Below are 21,914 nucleotides of genomic sequence, written 5' to 3' on the forward strand. Positions count from 1 at the left end.
TCTTGGTAACCTAAATCATTCCTGCCCAGACATTTGAAACACTACTTCAAGATGAAGTGAACTGGGTTACTCGGCTAGGTCAATAGAGAAGCTGTGGCAGACATTTAAGGGGATATTTCAGAATACTCAGAATAAGTATATTCCTACTATAAAGAAAAATTCTAAGGGGAGGACCCACCATCCATCGTTAACTAAAGGAGTTAAGGAAAGCATCAAACTTAAAGAAAAGACATATAATTGCGCAAAGATGAGTGGCAGATCAGATGATTGGTCAGAATATAAAGAATGGCAGAGAATGACGAAAAGGTTAATCAGGAGAAAGAAATTAGAGTACGAGAGGAAGCTAGCTAGAAATGTAAAAATGGATAGCAAGAGTTTCTACAGGTATTTAAAAAGGAAAAGAGTAAGTAGAGTGTTGGTCCTCTAGAGAGTGAGAATGGGAATTAATAGTAGATAATAAGGAAATGGCAGATGAAATGAACAAATATTTTGTTTCTGCCTTCACTATAGAGGTTACAAAAAACATCCAGTAATAGCTGTAAATCAGGAGGTGGAAGGGGGAGAGGAATTTGGTGAAATTACAATCACCAGGGAAGTGGTACTGACCAAACTGATGGAGCTGCGGGCTGACATCTCTGAGTCCTGATGGGCTTCATCTAGGGTCTTAACAGAGGTGGCTAATGAGGTAGTTGATGTGTTGGTGTTAATTTTTCAAAATTCACTAGATTCTGGAAAGGTTCCATCAGACCGGAAAATAGCAAATATAACCCCTCTATTCAAGAAGTGGGGGAGGCAGAAAACAAGTAACTATAGGCCAGTTAGCTTGACATCTGTCATGGGAAGGTGTTAGAATTGATCATTAAGGAGGCTATAGTTGGGCGCTTCGAAAAAATCAAGGTAATCTGGAATAGTCAGACTGGCTTTGTGAAAGGGGGATCATGTTTAATTAATTTATTGGAGTTCTTTGAAGGAGTTACATGTGCCATGGTTAAAGGGGAGCCCGTAGACGTACTGTACTTGGATTTCCAGAAGACATTTGACAAGGTGCCACATAAAAGGTTATTGAGTTAAGTAGGAGCTCATGGTGCAGTGGGTAACATATTAGCATGGATAGAAAATTGGCTGGCTGGCAGAAAACAGAGAGTATGCATAAATGGGTCCTTTTCTGATAGACAGGATGTGATGTGGAGTCCCACAGGGGTCTGTGCTGGGACCTCAACTTTTTACAATTTATATTAATGACTTATATGAGGGGAGTGATGGCATGGTGACTAAATTTGCAGATGACACAAAGATAGGTAGGAAACTATGTTCTGAAGAGGACATAAGGAGCTTGCAAACCAATATAGATAGGTTGAGTGAATGGGCACAAATCTGGCAGATGGAGTATAATGTGGTAAAATGTGAATTTGTTCACTTTGGCAGGAAGAATAAAAAGCAGAGTATTACTTAAATGGAGAACAACTGCAGAACTACGAGGTGCAGAGGGATCTAGGTGTTCTAGTGCATGAGCCACAAAAGGTTAAAATACAGGTACAGCAAGTAATAAAGAAAGCTAATGGAATGCTATCCTCTATAAAGAGCAGAATTGAAAATAAAAGTAAGGATGTTATCCTTCAGCTATACAGGGCATTGGTGAGATCACATCTCGAATACTGTGTGAAGTTTTGGTCTCCTTATTTGAGGAAGGATGTGAATGCGTTGTAGGTGGTTCAGAGGAGGTTTACTAGATTCATATCTGGAATGAGCAGGTTGTCTTATGAGGAAGGGTTGGACAGACTGGGCTTGTTTTCACTGGAGTTCAGAAGAATGAGGGGATACCTGATTGAAGTATATAAGATCCTGAACGGTCTTGACAAGGTGGATGTGGAAAGGATGTTTCCCTCTTGTTGGGGAGTCCAGAACTAGGGAGAACTGTTTTAAAATTAGGGCTCGCCTTTTTAGGACAGAGATGAGGAGAATTTTTTTCTCTCAGAGGTTGTGCGACTTTAGGACTCTCTGCCTCAGAAGGTGGTGGAGGTAGGGTCATTGAATAATTTTAAGGTGGGGATACATAGATTGTTGTAAGGCAAGGGTATCAAAGGTTATTGGGGGTAGATGGTTGTGTGGAATTCAAGACACAAACAGATCAGCCATGATCTTATTGAATGGCGGAGCAGGCTCGAGGGGCCGAATGGCCCACTTCTGCTCCTAATTCGTATGTTCATATGCCAGTGGTTACATGGGCTCATTGCAATCGTGCTCAGGTTCTGTTCATGAGTGCCACAAGGATGACAACAGCTAGAGCTAAAGAGGATATCTTTGGTCTCCTAGGAGCTATCCTTCTAGTTTTGCTGAGCTTTTGAATAAGACTGACACCTGTGATTGGCACAATACGAGTGCAGGAATCCAGGAATTGCCCTGCACGATACTTATCCTTAGCAGGCTCCTGGCTCATACTGGGCCTGGTATTGCATACAAGAGCAACCTTTAAGGCATTCCTGCCAAAATTAAAACTGAGTGACCACATAGAGAGAAATATTTATTCCAAAGATAGTAAATATTTTAAATGTATTTTTCAACTTTTCCAAAGGTTGCATTGAGTGAAATATGGTTGGTTGGGAAAACCTAAAGGAAAACTAATGTGGATACAGGAAACAGAATCTGCCCAAATGAAAGGTTGACACAGCATTCGGCCGAGTTGTGTGATAGCTGACAAAATCGAGGCATTATTGTATGAGCTGGAGCAGGGTAAGTGGAGGACTGCTATGTTTTGTACTGCAAGATACCCACCTCAGGGGATAGCTGTGCAGTGTACCTGCCGAATTGTAGCTAGGGTGTACACTATTCAGTCCCCATAGAGCCTGGGAACAGATGCAGAGAAAGATGGCACACCTTAAGTAAGGTGTCATGGTAAGACTACCCAACAGTACCATTACCAAGGACCTGGTCTAAGTTTGCATGCCTCAGAGCGTTGCTAAATAATCAATTCTACATTTATTCCTGGCCGATACTAAAGCCTCATCTATCCTTACAGCTCTTTAATGGCTCAATCATGCATGCCAATACTTCAGCAGGGCACACGTTCAAGCTGCAATTTACAACTGATTCATTTGTCCCCCACATACCTATTCAAAAGGGTTTCACGCATAAAATAATTCTGACAACCTATCTGGATGATATATGGTAGCAGACTGACATACAGAATGGTATACAGAAGGCACACATGCCTAAACCCAATGGCCCTCCTGCAGTTTGGGAAATGCAGCAGTGTGGTAATTTTGGGCAGCTATGTCATACTTATTTTACTATTCATTGCGAAAGCAGATGAAAGTTCTTAGTATAATGTCTTATGCATCAGTTCACCTGTTTGATATGCTTGAGGAGCATATTGGTTGATATTGCAAATGATCCTTTTGAGCCTGGAAGGAGATGGAAGCAGAAAAATTTGAGAGGGGAGATGACCATAATTCCTACTGGCAGTGCTTTGAGGTACAGGTTGATCCCAGGTATCCTTGCAGTTGAAGACTTCAACTGGCTCTATGCTGACCTGGAGAGCCTGTAGGGTCAGTTTCACATAGTCACCAGTAGGTTGGTGCACTAGGGCCTTTAGATATGGTTGGCAGTATAATGCTTGGGTAGTCTGCTAACACTGCCTGTTGATTTCCCTGGCATGCCTTCACTACCATGTTACTATATTCGGGGCACTTCAAAATCAACTATCATCATTTTAATTTGATTTGCCAACCTACAGGACTTTCCATCTAGATACCTTGACATCCTCTAAGCTCCTGTGCAAGTCTGGATTGTAAGAGGCCCTTATTTCAATTCTTCCTGTTCTGCTGAAGTCTTGGAAATGTTTCAATTAATGTCAGCTTTCTGGGGAATTTACAGACAAATCAAGTATTTAGATTCCACATGAATATACTCCTTGAGTAAATTTTTAAAATAGAACATTTTTTTCATCTAAATGCCAACAAACGATACTTGTAAAACCGGAAAATAAAAAGATGGCTAAATAGCCTGTGACTAAGAGTTGCATTATCCATAGGCCCACACCAGATGGGCAAAGGGAGTGGGCGGTTTAATCCTCTTCTAAGCAGACAGGAAACTGCTGCCAACTTCATTTAAATGGATTGCAATATTTAAGGAAAGCTTTGACCCATTTGCAACAAGCCAACTTTGGGCATGCCTAAAAAGGCACACCAGAAGATTGGGCTCAGTGCTAAAGTGGAGCAGATCAGACTATATGGATTTAAACCAGATTTTCAGATTCTCCAGTGCTTGTTCTGCAATGGAATCGGAAAAGCAGCCCTTTGATATCTCCTATGATAGCCTGACAGGAGGAAGAGAGGTGGGGGAATATTGAAGGCTGTGGTTCCCTTAATGGCTGTAAGCAATGTCTTCCCTATTTGAGGGTTTGTCTGCAGCAATTCTTGAAATAGACAGTGCAGCTCTGTAACTGCCTCCTTGCTAAGTCTTAGGAGGCGGTGATCTTCAGTCATTGCAAGGTAGCTGTGCTTGTGCCTATAGCTGTCACAGCTGATGTAGCAGCAGGTCCAGATTATGGTCCCGATTGTAATGGGGAGCTGGAGAGGTTGCAGGGAGAGCCCGTAATCGGGCAAGGTCGGAGATGTAGAGGCCAGCAGGTCCTCATTAGAATGTTGGTGGGCCATCTCCATCCAGCAGCCAGTGGGGATAATCCCCGGCACTTGGTAAGGAGCACCACCTTTAGGCTGCAAATGGGTGGAGTGGAGTGATGGGGAAAGCAGGCAAAAGAGGCAGTGTACTCAGCTGGGGGAAAAGTCAAAGGCTTCCTTGTGAGGCTTGGAGTGGAAGCTCTGCTGCTCCTCCTGGCCTACAAGGATTACTGAAAAAAAAAGCAGATCTTTAACATTTACCTTCAGGAGTCAGTAGCTCGTGCCTCAGATCAGTTGCCAGGCAGCCAACAGATTGGGCTTTCCCCTCATTTCCAGTTAAATTTAAGTCACGGTGCCGATGATAACATCAGGCCATGACTTTAGAATATTGATTAGGTCCCCGGCTGCCTTTTGTGGAAGCCTCGTCAATGGCCTGGTTTCCATATGTTAAAATTTAAGGGATGGGAATGGGGTCAGGTTGCTCAGTGCTGATATTTTACACCACCCCTCCTGCCTGTTGAGGCCTATGCTTTTAATGAGACTGGATATCTTTGGCAGCACTTCCCTACTTCTGCTCATCCTCCTCAGCCAAGTCAAATGCCGGGGGAGGAATAAAAGTTATCCTTTTTGCAGTGAACTTTGTCAGCAGAAACATAGTGACGTTTGCATAATTCAATGCACTCCCCTTTTAATGAAACAACTACTACCACGCACAATTACTACAAGGTTACACAGAGTTTAAGCGTAGGCGTACACACCACCCTCAATTTCCAAACAGACTATATATATATATGCACTAGGAATAATACTGACCACTATGGCACATTTTCCCTTGGTATAATCATCATTACTGAGAGCAATTTTGAGGCTTACATAGGGTTAGAATCATACAATGCAGAAGGAGGCTGTTTGGCCCATCATGCCTGTGCTGGCTCTTTGAAAGAGCTATCCAATTAGTTCCACTCCCTTTTCCACATAGCCTTGCAAAATCTTTCCTTTCCAAATATTTATCCAATTACCTTTTGAAGATTATTGAATCTGTTTCCACCGCCCTTTCAGGCAGTGCATTCCAGATCATAACAACTCACTGCATTAAAAACATTTCTCCTCATCTCCCCTTTGATTCCTTTGCCAATTACCCTAAATCTGTGTCCTCTGGCTACTGACCCTCCTGCCAGTAGAAACAGTTTCTCCTTATTTACTCTATCAAAACCCCACATTGTATTTAGCTCTGGGCTCCAACTGTTCTCTATGACCATAATAAACTGCCAGGAATACTCCAAACAGAGGGTTTATTCAACTTTGTACCGCCATTTCAGATTTGAGTAACAGCATTAAAAATTACCAGGGGAAATATTCAATTTTTGCAAGTTTATTTATTGGCATTACATATTTTATGCAAGAAATATTTTAATTCAGCTGCGCGTCAGTATATTTAGTTTCAAAATGAAGTACAATGAAGACAAATGTGTGCTTTTAATCAGAAACTTTTTTTTAAAGAATGCAAGAATTACAATTTGCTTGTACCCATTTTCGTTTGTTCTCTCAGCCACAATGCCTGCAGGGTTTTTCCAACCACGTGCAGTTGTGGCCTTGCAGCCATGTCATTTCGGAGGCCTCGTTCACTCTCAGTGGTCCGTTCAGTTAAACCAATGCAAGTGCTCGTCAGGTACCACACCGGACATGTGTGATATTTCGTCCAGCTCTTCAGATTGACTTGAAAGAAATTAGAATATTTTGAACTATTTCAGTAGCAGGGGCTGGACGACAATGTAATACTGATTTGGTTCACGCTGGTCCACTTGTTCTTACACTGTGAATGCTTCTATGCTGGAACGAGAAGTTACAAAGGAGTTACCTGTTATGATAATAATAATGCTGTTGTATTTATTCTGGTACATGATGCAATGCGCTAACACTAACCAAATCTACCAATTCCGGAGACTTTTCAGGACTCGATCATTCGTTTCATAATATTGTGAAATGTATTATGATTTAACGCAGTAAACATTCTGCTGAGACCTCGCAAAAACAGTAAATAGCTCTTATAATTACACAACAGTCATTAAACGACCTGTCATTTTGCTAGGATTTCTTGCCATTATCACCAAATGACACTCCCCTGAAAGCATCGGGTGATTTTTCTTTTTGTCTATTGCATGTGAAAGAGCTAACAAACACTAGCCAGATAGAAATGTACTGATTCGTGATTCCCTTTGCCTGCTGACCAGTTGCAGGATTCGCCGCGGGAGATAACTCCAATTGAGTAATTGATCCAGTTAAAGTCAAATTACCCAGACTCTAAATTGATAATTTCTGCACATTTTATGAACCTAAGCTCAATTATGTCGTATATTTCATTAAATATCGTCTCTTCGTCTGACGTGTAACTTCTAGGCAAGAATCCCTGTTAGTACCTGGGGAAAAGATACATTAACATTTAAATTATAATTGTCTTTACCAAAATACAGTCCAAATTAATTTGACATTGCCGTTGCATCTAGAAATATAGAGGACATCGAACAGCCACAAGCCACGTTTTAAAAGCATTCATTAAATCATAACACAATAATAAAACTGTGACTCATTTACCAAGGTAATGAAACGGCTATAAATCTCCCAGCAGGCAACCGAAGTAATTTCCTGCAATTTTACATGAAAAATAGTAAATTGAACTGCAGATGAATCCTTAAAAAAAAAACATATTTGCTTAATGTGCATTCATGTTCTTTGCCGAGTTCTGAAGTTCTCATCAATTCATTCCGATAAAAAAAAGTAGTGGTTCTGCCGCCTACTGTACAATTTGTAGCTTTCCTGTGCTGCTTAGGAACGGGACACTGCTTTTACTTTTAAGCATCGTTCAGTTCACCGCCGTGTATCGTCCTGTTAACTGTTGCGACACTGCAACAGTGACTATACTTAAAGTACAACATTGGCTGTAAAGGGGGATGCCCTGGGGTCGTGAAAGGCGCTAAAGAAATGCAAGTTCTTCGTTGGGTCTCTGTATCTAGATCTGCGAAAACCTCAAAGGCATTTCACGTTGATGCACTAGCATATTGTGCCCACCCATTCCTGTAAGCATGCACTCGTGCAATGAACTGCTTTCTATTTTAGCAATCCCTTGAGCTAGTCAGTGTCGGTTAACATTATGGAGAAATTGAATTTGAGTAACTTTAGCCTCTTGAGGTGGGTGGCTCGTGAATGTGAAACGGCCCGTTATAAATTAGCCCCAATTCGTTTCCGCCCGGTCACAAAAGGCAACATTTTCCAGCTTATGAATAATGCAGCTGTGTACAAATATCCGCGATCTTCGTATTTAAACCGCTGTTACACAGAGTTGTGATAAGGTGTGGATGAATACTTCTCGTGGTTCCAAATAATTTGCAACAGAAGGGAAACGAAAACTTTGCAAAACCACTATCCCACTCAAAATATGAAATAAAAATCATGTTGGGATTTATTCGCGGTTTTTGGATGGTGTCTTATCCCGGTGAGCCTCCAGTGCTGATATTGTCGTAAACCTGCAGTGCAAAATATTCTCTGCTCGTTCTTAGGAACGTGACACGTTTCATCTTCTGAGAAACGCCCATTAACGAGGAGGTGGATCAGTTGGTGGAAAATACCTTCTCTTTTCGATATTACACTGTCTTCATGATCAAGTCATACGGAGAGGAACCCGATCCTTTCGCCCAGCACTCAGCGATTAAAGAAGCAGGTTGAATTGCACAGATACACCCACTGATTTTTACATTAAATATGCAACTTACATTCAAAACCTCACCTGTTTGCATTTCAGCAAGTTTTAACATAATCTGTTGAGTAGTGTTAAATTGCCTTTAAATGGCCCAACCAAGTGATAGAATTGACTTATTAAGAATTAATATTGGCAAGTTGCAATCTACTGAGCAGACCTCTCCCCTGTAGCAACCAAATAATGCTGCCAAGAGACATACTGTTAACCATTCTCCTATTAAAATTGCGACGGGAAGATAATGATATATTAGAAAACTAAATGCTGCTTCTCGTTTATTGCAGTTACGAAGCAATGTTAATAATGCTCGTATGCTGATTGGAAACTTATAAGTTCTAGGAAGATGTCCGGCAATGTTCCAAGATCCTGTAATAAATTAAGAAATAATATTAATTCACCGCAAAGGCGCAATACACCGAATATTGAATGGGCAGTTACAAAATAACGGGACAAAATATTGGGGCTTTAAAAAAAAATCAGTCATTCGAGTATTACGCAATGTGGAAATTAATTATAATAAAATTATACCGGGCGTTACTTAGCCGCTTGTTGATTAGGCCGTACGGTTGTGATGATTGGGTGATTTTAAATTGTTTTTGCCTGGTTTTGCCTGCTTCGGCTCGGAATACTGCCTCGTGCACCCATTCGATAATCTCAGTCCCCGCTGCCAGAACAACCAGAAAAACAATGCAACTTGGATTGAATGGAAAAACAGGAAATGTCTTCACAGGTCGTAAACCTGAGGAGCAATTAAAATGACCAACCAGGGAATAACCTAACCCCTAACGTTTATTTAAAATAAGACCTCAAGTGACATGGTAACTTTATTAGCGAGGGAGGTGGGAACCCTCTAAACCATAATGAACAGACCCCCCCCCCCCCCCCCCCAAAGGAAAACAGATGGATTTTGAAAACGTAATTAATATCACACAATTTTTGGTATTATAATGTGACTTTAGGTAAGTATTGCAGACATGCTCCGGGTGTGATTCAATGTATTTGTTCCGTGGCAGCTGCAGTATTTCCCCCCAGAAAGGGATTCAGACTTGTTAAACAGGGAAAGGTTTAATATCAGCACGATCTTATCTCAAAAGAGCCTTCTTCGAGGTAACTGGAATGGTTATCACATCGATAATAAATCTGCTTTTGGGCTGTAAAACAATTATTTCTGATCTCCTGTACCTTCGATAAATTTCCGCATCATTATTGTGTGGGTCCAAAAGCGCAGAAGGAAGGGGTTTGCGGCAGTTCCTGTTTCAGATTTCCAGCATCAGCGGCCGTTTTGTTCGAGTAGTATATTACTGGATTGTGATGGAGAAAAAAAAAAACACATTAAATGTTCACTTACTGTTAGACAACCAACACCCGCCGAGAAAAAATAATCGTGAAAGTGTAACCTCACCAAATGATACTGTGGCGTTGTCAGTTCACAAGTGAGCGCTGCTTAAAAATGTGTCATAGTCAAATATTTAGGCAGGTTTCTGAATGTTTGTAGCCGCTTTCGAACATCCATATCAAGCAAGTTGCTGGGGAACCAGGCAGTCTAGAGTTAATTGAAACAAAATATTCGTGTGTGTATGTTTAAAATTCACAGCTTAACACCATAACTGAGATGTTAACAGTATTGGTTCTGTTTCAGTTACCATGTCATATAGGGTTCATGACCTTCTCGGTGGGGACAGGTAGCCGAAGCAGAACTTGGGCATGCAACAACTGGCATCTAAACATTTTAATGACTGCTCTATTTTGTAGCTGATTAAACTGTATTCTCCGACTAAATCTAAAACTGTCGTGGAAATCACAGTCGGCTCAAAAATAGTCCGGGGCTAAATAAAAAGAATCACCATTACATTTCAAAAGCTGGGTAAAATAGGGATTTCTTGGTTACCTCCTAGTTGCTGCTTGCACCACCATAATACTGAAATTCACGAATTTGGACTAAGGATCTTTCAAAAGTTTGAGCGCTTACTTCAGTTTTAACCTCCGTGCAGTTTTACACATTTTTTTTACTGCAGCCGTCTCGTCGGATGAATGATGCGTAATTGTACATGTGTATATATTTCGATATGGCTGCCCTTGTGAGGTGTGGGGCTAAGGTGTAATTTCATACTTATGCTCATGCATACAAAGGTGTTCAAAGTGTTAACTGGAATGTCATTTCATTTCATTAGTCTAAGGGTAGTATAACTCCTGAGATATCATTGTAGTGTTGACGGCCCTCATCACCAAGGGATTGCAATTGTTCACAACACTTCTCGACCAAGGTGAAAACACCTTTCCACGGAACTTTGGTGAAAGGAGTGTTGTAAGTGAGAAGCGTGCTTCAGTACTTCCCACAGTCATCTGAGGTAGCTATTGTTTAACTGCCAGTGGAAAATTTCATAAAGATTGAGATGGCGCAGTCTGCAATTTAAAAGAGTTCCAGATCGTTTTCCAGCAGGACCCCGAGTTATCTAAAAATTTAAACTCTATAACAGGGGTGATTAAAATACAAATATTACTTGGAAAATCGACCTGTGCTATGGTTAAACATCTATGTGATTTCAATACTGGTATCTACGATGCCTACAAATCTTCTCACCCAAATCTCTCATTAGTGAATTTTTCAACACAGCAGCCAAAGTGCTGTGGGGAAGGGAATAGATCAGGTAATGGTGTAATTATAGAATTTAAAAACACATGAACTATTTGATGACCAATAGATTAAAGGTAGTATGGTATAATACTAAATAATATGGTATAATACTAATAAAGCACGGAGTTTGAAGATTGGTAGAAACCCTGTTATATGAAAGGTATTTTTAATAAGAGCACAGGTTGCTCAACTAGATAGGCTTTTTTTTATATAGGCTTGATGCACATTCATAAGTGAGAAACAGTACAGGGACTGATAAAAGTTCAGATCAATGAGAAACCATAATATCAGATTTACATATATGTAGACTATGCATCTGCAGCAAAAATATCCTGGTCATTTGGTGCCTTGTTGAGCTGCCATTGCAGTCTCCTGTCCTCAGGTGATTTGAAAAATGGTTGAAGAGGTTATGTTAACTTGCAAGCTAGGATACATTTTTCAATCCTGCTTTCTTTATTTGGGACTGCTGTCACCAGTGCATTGGCTCAAACATTTCTGGGTGAAGAAACATCAGTGACTATGTGGGACAATGAGACGTAAAGCTGGGTTTTGTTGATTTGGACTCAAGGCCATTGCCCTAATGTTCTGCTATGGGGTTTGGGGGAGACTATTGCTGATTGTTCACAACTCTGAAGAAACTCCCACGTTGCTCCTGGGCTGCATTTTTGGATTTTGACAACTGGTTCCAGGGCTGACAAATATAATTTAGCTCAGCCCAGTCTACGTGGGTATTTCTTCATGTGCTCTTGATTCATTCTTTTCTGATTAATTTTATGTTTTGTCTTTTTTACATTTCCTGTTGCATGTTGGTACAATTGTTACTGGCTGTTTTGTATTATGACTTGGGTTACCATTTAGAAATCGTTGTATTTTATACCCTGGCATTACTTTGAAGGAGAGAAGGGGAGTTATCCCTGGTGTCCTAGTCAACCTTTATCCCTCAACCCACATCACAAAAAAGCAGAAGATCTGGCCATCATGGCATTACTACTGTGGGAGCTTGCTGTGCACAAATTAGCTGCTGCGTTTCCTACATTACAACAGTGACAACACTTCAAAAGTACCGCATTAGCTGTACAGTGCTTTGGGTTGAACGGTGCTACATAAATGCAAGACTTTCTCTTCTCTGATTATTCTAGCTTAATTAACTCTCACTAAAATCTTTAGAAAGTACAAATGGATTTTTTCTCCAATAGGCTCCGCCCCCATTTGTTTACGATTCCTGACATTAGCAAACAAAATGTTGAATATTCAGTAACACTGTTTGATTTTGCTATGGGGAATTTGGGAATGTACAATGTTGCTTGGGTTGTACTTTTATAATTTTAATTGTTCTGGGTCATTTCATGTGAATTTGTACACAATCTACTTACAAATGTGGTAACAAATCAGGTTTCCACCAATCTCACACAATTTGGTTGTTTCCTTTGATGTGAAAGTACAGCTGAGCCATGAGATGTAGATAGCTTTCCCCCTTCACACCACTCCCACAAAAAAAAACTGAGATTAGTTTTACAAGTAATGGAAAATACATTACATTTCTATACTGGAATCAGGGACCATTGGACTCAACTGCAACAGAGTATGGCAATTCTGAAATATTTTAATTGTTGCACTAGATTTATGCACATTTTTATGTATGATTTACACATTTTCTGACATTGAATTTAAATAAGTGATCCTTTACCTTATGTTGGCATAAAAACTAGATTGAAAACTTTAAATAATTTAACTTTTATTTGCTCGTTCTATCTTGTTTGAATGCACTTTCAGTCTTTAAGAATTTGCATTTACTTTTCAACCAACTCAGTTATTGGCATTTAATTGGAGTTGACCTGTCCAGCTAAAACTAGATGACTTTACCATGGCAATTCAAGGTATCATTCCAAATCTGAGATATGACTGATTCAGTTTTGTATGAAAATTATTTACTGCAGATTTTTGGCATGCTGTAGTTAGAGAAGGAGCAGCATAACTGGGGAATAAAGTTGGCAAACAAATGGTACATTGAATTTTGGCAAGCACTGTGAGGTCACCTTGAGGAGGTAATTTTTTTTTGGTGTTAGCAAATGAATGTCCCGTTGGTTTTTTGCTCACACTAAAAAAATTAATTGACTTTTTGATGCTTGTGGATGGAGCATGAAGAGAGGGCTGCTTTGCTGACCAGAGTGTGGTGGATTTGACATAAGGGCAAGATTACCTCATTCAAAACCCACCCATGGCACAGACAAAATCGGACCCTACAATTCAGCACTGCTAGCTCTGCATCACTTAATGCAGATACTTATAAACCAGCACGATACAGAATGATGGGGACTTATTCTCTGTTTATGAAAGACAACTTTTTCTGGTCTAGGTATTCTGACTGAAGTCATATTGAAACACTTCATCCAGATACTATGGTTGGTTGTAAACATTCACAAAATTCCCCATACTGCCACCCAAGAAAAAAAAGTATTTATTCACATATTTGGTTTTTTTTCAAATTTTTTGCAATTTGAACCCTGTATTTTGTCACCTGAAGTTTTCTTAGGTTACTTGTTTCTTCTAAGAGACTGTATGAATGAAAGAGTTCATGTACTGTGCCCCAAGTGGTTTCTTCAAAGGAGATGTTGTATTTTAAATTTAGGATATAGTTAGTATATCCCACAGGAGCACTGAGATGTAATTAACGTGTTCACTGCTGATGCTGACTACATTTAGTTTCAACTTCAGTTGTGAGTTATTCAATCCACCATCAGTGTTGAAATGTTTTTTTTAAAAATTTTCACGGCATGTGGGTGTCACTGGAAAGGCCAGCATTTGTTGCCCATCCCTATTTACCCTTGACAACGGAGTGGCTTGCTAGGCCATTTCAAAGGGCAGGTAAGTGTCAACCACATTGCTGTGGGTCTGGAGTCACACGTGGGCCAGACCAGGTAGGGCAGCAAATTTCCTTCCATAAAGGACATTAGTGAACTAGATGGGTTTTTACAACAATTGATGGTAGTTTCAGGGTCACCATTACTGAGACTAGCTTTCAATTCCCGATTTTTATTAATTTAATTTAAATTCCACCAGCTGCCATGGTGGCATTTGAGTATTAGCCTGGGTCTCTGGGTTGCTAGTTCAGTGACACAACTATGCCACCACAATACAATGGGCATTTTGCCATTGGCCATAACACAAATTCTTTATTTTTCTCTTTGTCCTTTATTTCATTTTCTGGACCAGTGAGATAAAGTGAAATGATGCAGTATTTTGTATATTCCACTCTTATCAATATGTGTGAAGTGTTTACTATCTGTTAGGATCTTCTTCCATGTTAGTTCTCGCAGAACAAAAAGCATACTTTGTTTTACCATTCAGAGTAATGACCCAATTGATACTATACTCAAATGCTAAATGTAGCATAAAATACCGAAAGCATTCTTAAATTTATAGTTCTAATGTTGAAAATTGGTGTTGACAAATAATGAGGAAAGATGTTTTTTTCTCTCCTCCCCATAGAAACTCAGTGGGTGCAGGAGAGGGAAAAAGTCTCTCGTGTTGCTTTACTGCAACATTTATAGCAATTTTGAAGATAGGCAATATTGTTTTGTGTGAAACTATGCAGCTTTTGCAGCAATGGAGAATTTAGATTACAAATCTTTCAATTTTCCAAATCTTGTATGTCACGATTCAAGGTAATTGTGAAGGTCAAGCTATGAAGTCTGTAGCAGTGCAATGGTGCATGCACTTGATATTGGTAGGGGAATCAAAGTGAACCTTGCACGAAAGGGATCTTATAATTTGAACTTTCATTAAAATGCTACCATTGACATAGGTAGCTCATTGGAAATTACCTTAAAAGAGTTATTGCTTAATAAATACAAATTAAATAAGGTACAGCATCTCCATTTTCAAAGTAATGTTCCACTTCACAAATTAAGAAATTAACCAATGAAAGATTCTCCCATTTTAACCCCCAGCAGGTCATTTAATAATTCACATTTAATAGTTTATTTTAAATTAGATAACACTTACATCAAGTTCTGTTCAAAAAAGGATACTGCAGGGTTAAATACTCTCATTAACAGGTTCTTTAGAAGGACATCATCATAAACCACAAACTTTTATGCTAGTATTCTGTTTTTGAAAATTGACAGGTCAGAAAAGAAAAAAACGCTTTTACCTTGCAAATCATATCCTGCATTTTTTTTATTTATTCCATATGACAAAATAGTAACCTAGACTAAGACATCCATTTCAATCAGTAGATGTGTCAAGCCAACAAGGTTTAATAAAAATATTGGATATAGGTAACAATTCCCAACTGGTTCAGGTTGGTTTCCCAGCCCTACATGGTATCGCAGTATAAAAATAGTGTCTCTCTTCACCATGTAGAGAGGAACAACCAGCACCTGAATACAAAAGGGTTCAGTCTACCTACTGCCCTATTTACATTGCTTTAGAAGTCTTAAGTTACAGATCCTTATGGACAGAACACTACATGGTACCAAATGCTAACATTTGGGTAACAAAAATTCACACCAAAAAAATGACACAGATAAATAAAACATTCAACTGCTGAAAATACAGCAACGTTAAGCCACCTTACAACTTGTTTTGTTTTATTTTATTTATGCTCTTGAAAGGTTCCCAAATCGCCCACACTTAGTGCTTAAAAGGTGGAAGTAACACAGGATTGACGCATTGCTCTCACTGTAGGAACAATTCCCCTTGTGGTAAATACAATAGTTTTAGTAGGGGGCAAAAACAGCTCTTCTAGAATCAGTCGTGTCTCTTCATGTTGGTTGATTATCACAAGATGGCAGAAACAACCAGTAAAGTGAATTGTTTTTTAAACGTTCCTTAGGTGAGCCCTATTTTTTTTTTCAATGAGCAGATTGTCCCACTTTTAGTCCATTCAAAATACCCGCCATGCAAACTCCACCATGTGATTACCGTGTCTTTAGCCCAATCCATATTGCAATATCTCTTCAAAAACAGTTTCTTACAAATGGAAGTTTTTACACCACCGTCCACCGTGCTTTCAATGCAAAAAAAATGAGGTAGTACTGTACACGAAACGGTTACTGTTAGTTCAAGTTTTGATTAAGCTCCACCCATCCCGATTTGCTAGCTTACTTAATAATGCAGATTAAAAACATTGTCAGACTTCATACTATGGTGCACCATTAATAAATGATCACCAATTGTGTCACTCTTTTACCATTAAGGACAGTTGTGCTTGATACCCAAAGCATACTGAGGAGACAAGTAGCCAGTCTGAATGGATTTTCCTGCGTTTTAAACATTAAAAAAAATTTACAACACTTTCATCAAATTCATAACATATGCCTTCTTATCTTACATTTAATACTTGTCTTTAGACTATGGAAATTTGTTGTTCAGTCCTAAATCTGCTGTGTTTAAAAGGTCAAAAAGATTTGCACAAATCTCATTTCCTCATCTCAGTCATATCATAAGGTGCAAGGTATTTTACATATCCCAGCTCCATTACAGAATTCAAATTGGATGAATCAGTTTCATGTGAAACTCCTCCAGTCAATAATCTTAGTGAAAAAAGTCAGTGCGAGTACAAAATGGGATTTCCCGCTTTGTATTCGTGCTGCCATATTCAATTAAATTGTTCACAGGTGGAGTTTCACCCTCTTAATGATCAACTGGCACAAAGAACAGACTTACAAGGGGTGCAACAGTGTCAGAAGAACTTTCAGATACAAAATGAAGTTTGTATGACTTCATTTTGCTTCATTTCTGGGTTCTTGTTTGTCCCATCTGCTGTGTTGCACAACAAAATTCAGACTCAATAAGTAATACCGTGCAGGGGAAGTATTATGATCATGTTCTGGGAAGAACTTGCTCTCAGTCGGAATAATTCATTGCTACATAACTGAACTTGTGCTCAGTTCCATGAGTTGAGAATATATTCATAACAGTTTTACTCTCACACTTGTACGCACATGGCCATTGCAGGACATGGGCACAGCAATAACAATGGTTGGTGCTGGTAACCGAGCAGTACTTCAAAGGAGTCACTGCCAAAATGTGAGGGCGAATGGATGCAAGTGAAGTTGATATCACGTCACCTCAATCACATGACACTTCACAGCATCTGTTCCAGATGTGCTTTTACACTTGGGTGACACTGAGTAAGGATGATAGTTCCAGCTGAAGTAAATCGTAAGTCAGCAAGCTTAATGGATTTAAAACAAACTCGCAGTAAATAGTGGCATGCAAATGGGGGTGAGGGATTCCTAAAGGGCTCTTCACTCCCTACTTGTCCAAAACATGTTATCTTGTCATAACAGAAGGTGAAAGCTCCATGAAGTGTGCAAAATATAAGCGACTCTGCAGAGCAGGGGGGCAGAAAAACTTGTGCTCCAGTGTACAAATGCCCCTGTCTATGGTCACCGAAAAATGGAGCAAAGCCAGATACCTACTGGCATGTGGATTTAAAAAAAACAAAATCTCTTTGTGCCTCACATCTTCACATTCTGTTGCACCAAAAACAATGGAAGCAGGACAATTAAAAGTAATGATCACCAGATCCAGAGCAACTTTCCCATGAGCTGTCACACTTAAAAGTGGATTTTCGTAGGAGAAAATAATAAAAGATTTCATGTGCCACTTACTTTAAGGGACAAATAAAATGACTTGTTAACAATTTCTAACCAATTAAAAAATATAGGACTCTGGTGAATTAAATTCCTTTTGTAGTTTTAACACACCCATTAACACGTTTGCATAAATTCCTTTCTGTGCCATTTTAATGTAGATACAAAGCAGTTTGAAATAATTAAGTTTACATCTACACAGAAATAGCAGAAAAAGGATTTTTTTGGGAAAGCATTAATTGTGCTAAAAACAGTTGTAGTAAATCTGTAGGTGTTATTATCTAAAAAAAAACACATTTTGTGATGCAAGTAATTTTTAAAACTATATGCAGTTCTATGGCATCAAGCATATCCTAAATGGACTCTTGACCCCCAAATGTGTACCATTTAATAACATATTAGTACTGGGTTGGGCCAGTAACAAAAACGTACCAGTTGATCAGTTAAATATATTAATAATTAAAAGAGGGTAGCAAGCACCATAGTTAAGGGGGAAACCATCACTTTTTTGTAATGGGTCAGTGAAAATAAAATTTTAACACAGATATGTTAAAATAAAACAGGATAAAATTTGCTGGGAGGACTGAGATACTACATTTCAAGATTAAATTAAAATGTACTGCAGTATACATTTTATTTCCGAGAGTTTAAGTAACAAACAGAATGTGTTCTTTCTGTCCAACTGAAGTTGGAAGTGAATATTTTTAGATTAAACCCCATTCTAGATTTTTAAAAGGTAATTTAATAGAGTATTTCACTTGATCAAATATGATCCTACCCTTTCTTATCTGAAATACATATCTGATCTAAAAGGGCTAAATAGCAGCTTCTTTAAAACATTTTTAAATTTTCAAGCAAAAAAAAGGTCACAATGGCATTCAGTTGCATTGGGGAAAAAAAAAAGAATAGAAATTGACAAGTCTACAAGTTTTGTTCTTTCTATAGGTAAGAAAAGATACTTCCAGACTTCACCATGTATCTGGGTACAATTTAAATTAATGTGGTGATTACAAAGCTGTCAGTATCAAATTTTCAGTTATTTTTTCCAATAAGAAACATATATGCATATAACTTGCATATATTTATGCCGATGCCAAAAAATGAGAGTGGGGCTAGATATTAATTCTGACCTGCATAATCTTGACAGTATAAATAGTACAGACAAGCACACTTTTTTTTATAGTACACATCTCGGGGGACACAAAAATCACCTTTTTTTTCTTTTTAAAGAGCAGGATATCTTAAAAAGGAAAACAAAATTATAATTTCAAGTTTCTACTCCATGTGAAGACAATTAGCACACTTGTCCAGCCATACTCCAGTCAGTTTATGCTTTCCAGGCCCTTAGCGACTCCACTCACAGTATCGTTGTCAAGGAACTAAATTAGAGCAATGGCCCCACCCAGTTTCCAATCCATCAGTTCATCTGTTCACGGTAATCAAGGGTCTATTAATTTTATGAATGTACAATTTTCTTTTTAGTTTTGAAGTACTTTTCTGTAAAATTTACTATTGAAACAAGTAGTACCATGCAAATCTTGCAAGACAACTCGCACCATAACCAGAATATGGAACTTTCGTGATTCTGGGTATGAGTAAAGGAGCAAGAAAACACCAACAACTGAGTATTTGGAGTTGAAGCCATATCTTAACAACTATTGAAGGTATGCTCCAAAAACTGTACATAATATAGTACAAGATTCCAAAGGTAAAATGGTCCATTTGTTACTTGATGTTTAAGAGCGCCATGTTTTAATTAATGCCAATTTCTTTGTTATCTTCAATAAATCTAGCGAATGGCCGATTTGCTCCTGCTTCTGTGCTTGATTTCTCCAGACCAGCGACAGGCGGACCACTGCCTGTGCGAACCCTGTCCATTCCGCTGGTCACATTAGTTAAAGCTGGGATGCCACTGCCCCCCAAGCTAACAGGGAGCTGAGGAATGCCTCCATTCTGTATAACAGAAATCTCGTTATTTTTCAAAGCTAGACCATTCGTAATAGCAGCAGCGTACTGGTTCCAGAATGTTGCGTCAACATTCATTGCCCGAGCTGCCAAATCCTTTTGAAAGATCTCTGAGAACTTCATAGCATCACCACCTAGTAAAGCCATTGGGTTCTCCACTGACAGACGACGCCCTCGTCTTGCTGGAGCATTATTCCACATATGGGTTCCCATGTGAACCTAACAAAAAGACACAAACAGTAACAAAAAAACGCACTGTTAAAAAGAATATATTTTCGAATGCAATACGTGATATGCAATGTGTTTTTTCAATTACCCCACTATTACAAACATCTGCACAGATTCTCTTTAAGAGTTTCATTCCGCAGGGAAATCTTGAAACACTGAAGTGTGCCAAATGCAATTCTGAAATAGAAGCATAAAATACTGGAAATGCATAGCAGGGTCAATCAGCATCTGAAAGAGAAAGATAGGTTAACATTTCAGATGTGACCTTTGTCAGAGCATTAATCATTGTTTTCTTTTAACAACCTGTTTGGCATTTCCAGCATTTTCTGTTTTTTTTAATTTCAGGATTTCCTGTTTTTAAATAGAAATCCACAAATTCAGTTTTGCTTTGGCTGTAATTGCTCATAATATTCACGCCATAATCACTTTTCTAAACTAAACAATTAAAATATGATAACAGCTCTTCATAGTTTATAATTCAAATGATCTGATAATTCAAATCGTTCAGCATCAAATTTCTACTTTCCTTTGCTATTTATGTTGCTTCATTTGAGTTATTGGATAATTCAACAGCAAGAACTTAGTTATATAGCATCTTTAATGTAGTAAAATATTGCAAAATGCTTTGCAGAGGCTAATGGAAAAAAAATGGTGTCAAGCCAAAGAAGGAAATGTTAGGAGAAGTGACCAAAAGTTTGGTCAAAGAGGTTTGGATTTTGTGGTGGGAACTGCAAACAATTGGGCTGAATTTAGTTGTGCCAGTGGGGCTCCCGGCACTGGACTGAAAAGGGGAGAAGAACCCCGCCTCGGCCTTTCGGAGCACCCCCCCCACCCACCCCCCGGCGCGATTCAATGGCACTCAGGCACTTAAGTGTCCTGTGCCAGGATACTCGTCCCTTTAAGGATGGGGATCCCACCACCAAGAGCTGCTGGCCAATCAGTAATATCGGAGTGGTGGCCACTGCTGGTACTACAGGAGGCCTGGGATCAGGCCCAGCGCTGGATATCCAGAGAGAAGGTAAGTGAGGTGGGATTACTGGGGCCAATCTAGCAGGCTCTGGAGATGGTGGGGCGATGAGGGCAGGCATTACCTGAGCTGCGGCCTTTACTGCCAGGGTTCCTCGTGGGCCAGAGATTGCCAATTGAGGTGGCCCACACCTTCCCCCTACTCCACTTCTCCCCCCCAAACCCGCAGGGAGGCTGCTTCGTCTTACTGGGCGACCTCCCGTGTGGCGGAGGCCACCCCCTCCCCCGCCACTGGTTTATTTCCAGTGGTGACGGGAAGAAACCTTTAAGTGGCCAAACAGTGGCTACTGCTTGGCCACTTAAGGGCCTCAACTGGCTTCTGGGCAGGAAGGCTGTCGTTGGCCTTTTCCACCCCCGACTTAATCGCGGTGTGACAGGGAGGCAATGGGCCACCTGATCCGACCTCCCGTTGCAATTCTATGGGTCCCCCACTGCCTCCTAGCCTGTCTCTGTTTGGCCCATTAAATTCCACCCAATTCCTTCAGTACCTCGAATGGTCAGCTTAATGCAATTGTGGCTCATTCAAGATTGAATGTCAGACAAGTAATGTGACAGAAGAGCAACAGAAGAGGGATTGAGAGAGATAGTGGAGAGATCGGGTCAGGTGTCATTACTGTACATGAATGGAAACAGACGCCCTTGTCTACGAAGGATCTTGCCAAGAGACAACGGGATAAATTTTCAACTTGCTACCCAGGCATACATTTGGCGCTGTAGATTGGTTACCCTTAAAAAAAAATGTCTGATTTGCATTTCCAAATGGAAATGGAAATCAGGGTTTTTTTAAAATAAAAAATTAAGAACAAAAAATTAGTGTCCAAATTGATGGCCAATTGCCAGGCCAGTTTCATGCCTTGGTAAATTCAAAATCTACCACAGCCTGCAGATGAGGAAGAGGAGGGGAGTCAAGGTTTTGGAGGTAGCGGTGCACGAGTTAGAAGACAATCCATTGCTGGAGATGCAATGTGGACAATTGGAGAGGTGAGTAAAATCAAGTGACGGCAGCCCCACAATTTGTTTAGCGCAAAAATACTTTGAATTATGAGGAGTAGACTGTATTTAATTTTGTACAACCAAATGTCCCATGA

At 39.6% G+C, this 21,914-nt stretch overlaps 1 protein-coding gene across 9 annotated transcripts in view; it reads right to left on the reverse strand.

Moving 5' to 3' along the window:
* Positions 1–5,991: 5,991 nt before the first annotated feature.
* Positions 5,992–21,914, reverse strand: part of LOC137370189 (sal-like protein 3) — a 71,249-nt gene continuing 55,326 nt past the window's right edge. For 6 of the 9 annotated variants that reach the window (XM_068032480.1, XM_068032481.1, XM_068032478.1 and 3 more), the window contains one exon: positions 15,167–19,791. In XM_068032480.1, coding sequence (XP_067888581.1) covers positions 19,360–19,791 — 432 coding nt within the window. In that variant the 3' untranslated portion in view covers positions 15,167–19,359. Of the gene's footprint in view, positions 6,450–9,250; positions 9,672–9,772; positions 9,914–15,166; positions 19,792–21,914 lie in introns of those variants that run through there. The other 3 variants (XR_010975101.1, XM_068032484.1, XM_068032486.1) reach the window with 3 other exon arrangements.

Source organism: Heterodontus francisci, chromosome 5 (assembly GCF_036365525.1).
Source record: "Heterodontus francisci isolate sHetFra1 chromosome 5, sHetFra1.hap1, whole genome shotgun sequence".
In the NCBI taxonomy this organism is placed as follows: Eukaryota; Metazoa; Chordata; class Chondrichthyes; order Heterodontiformes; family Heterodontidae; genus Heterodontus; species Heterodontus francisci.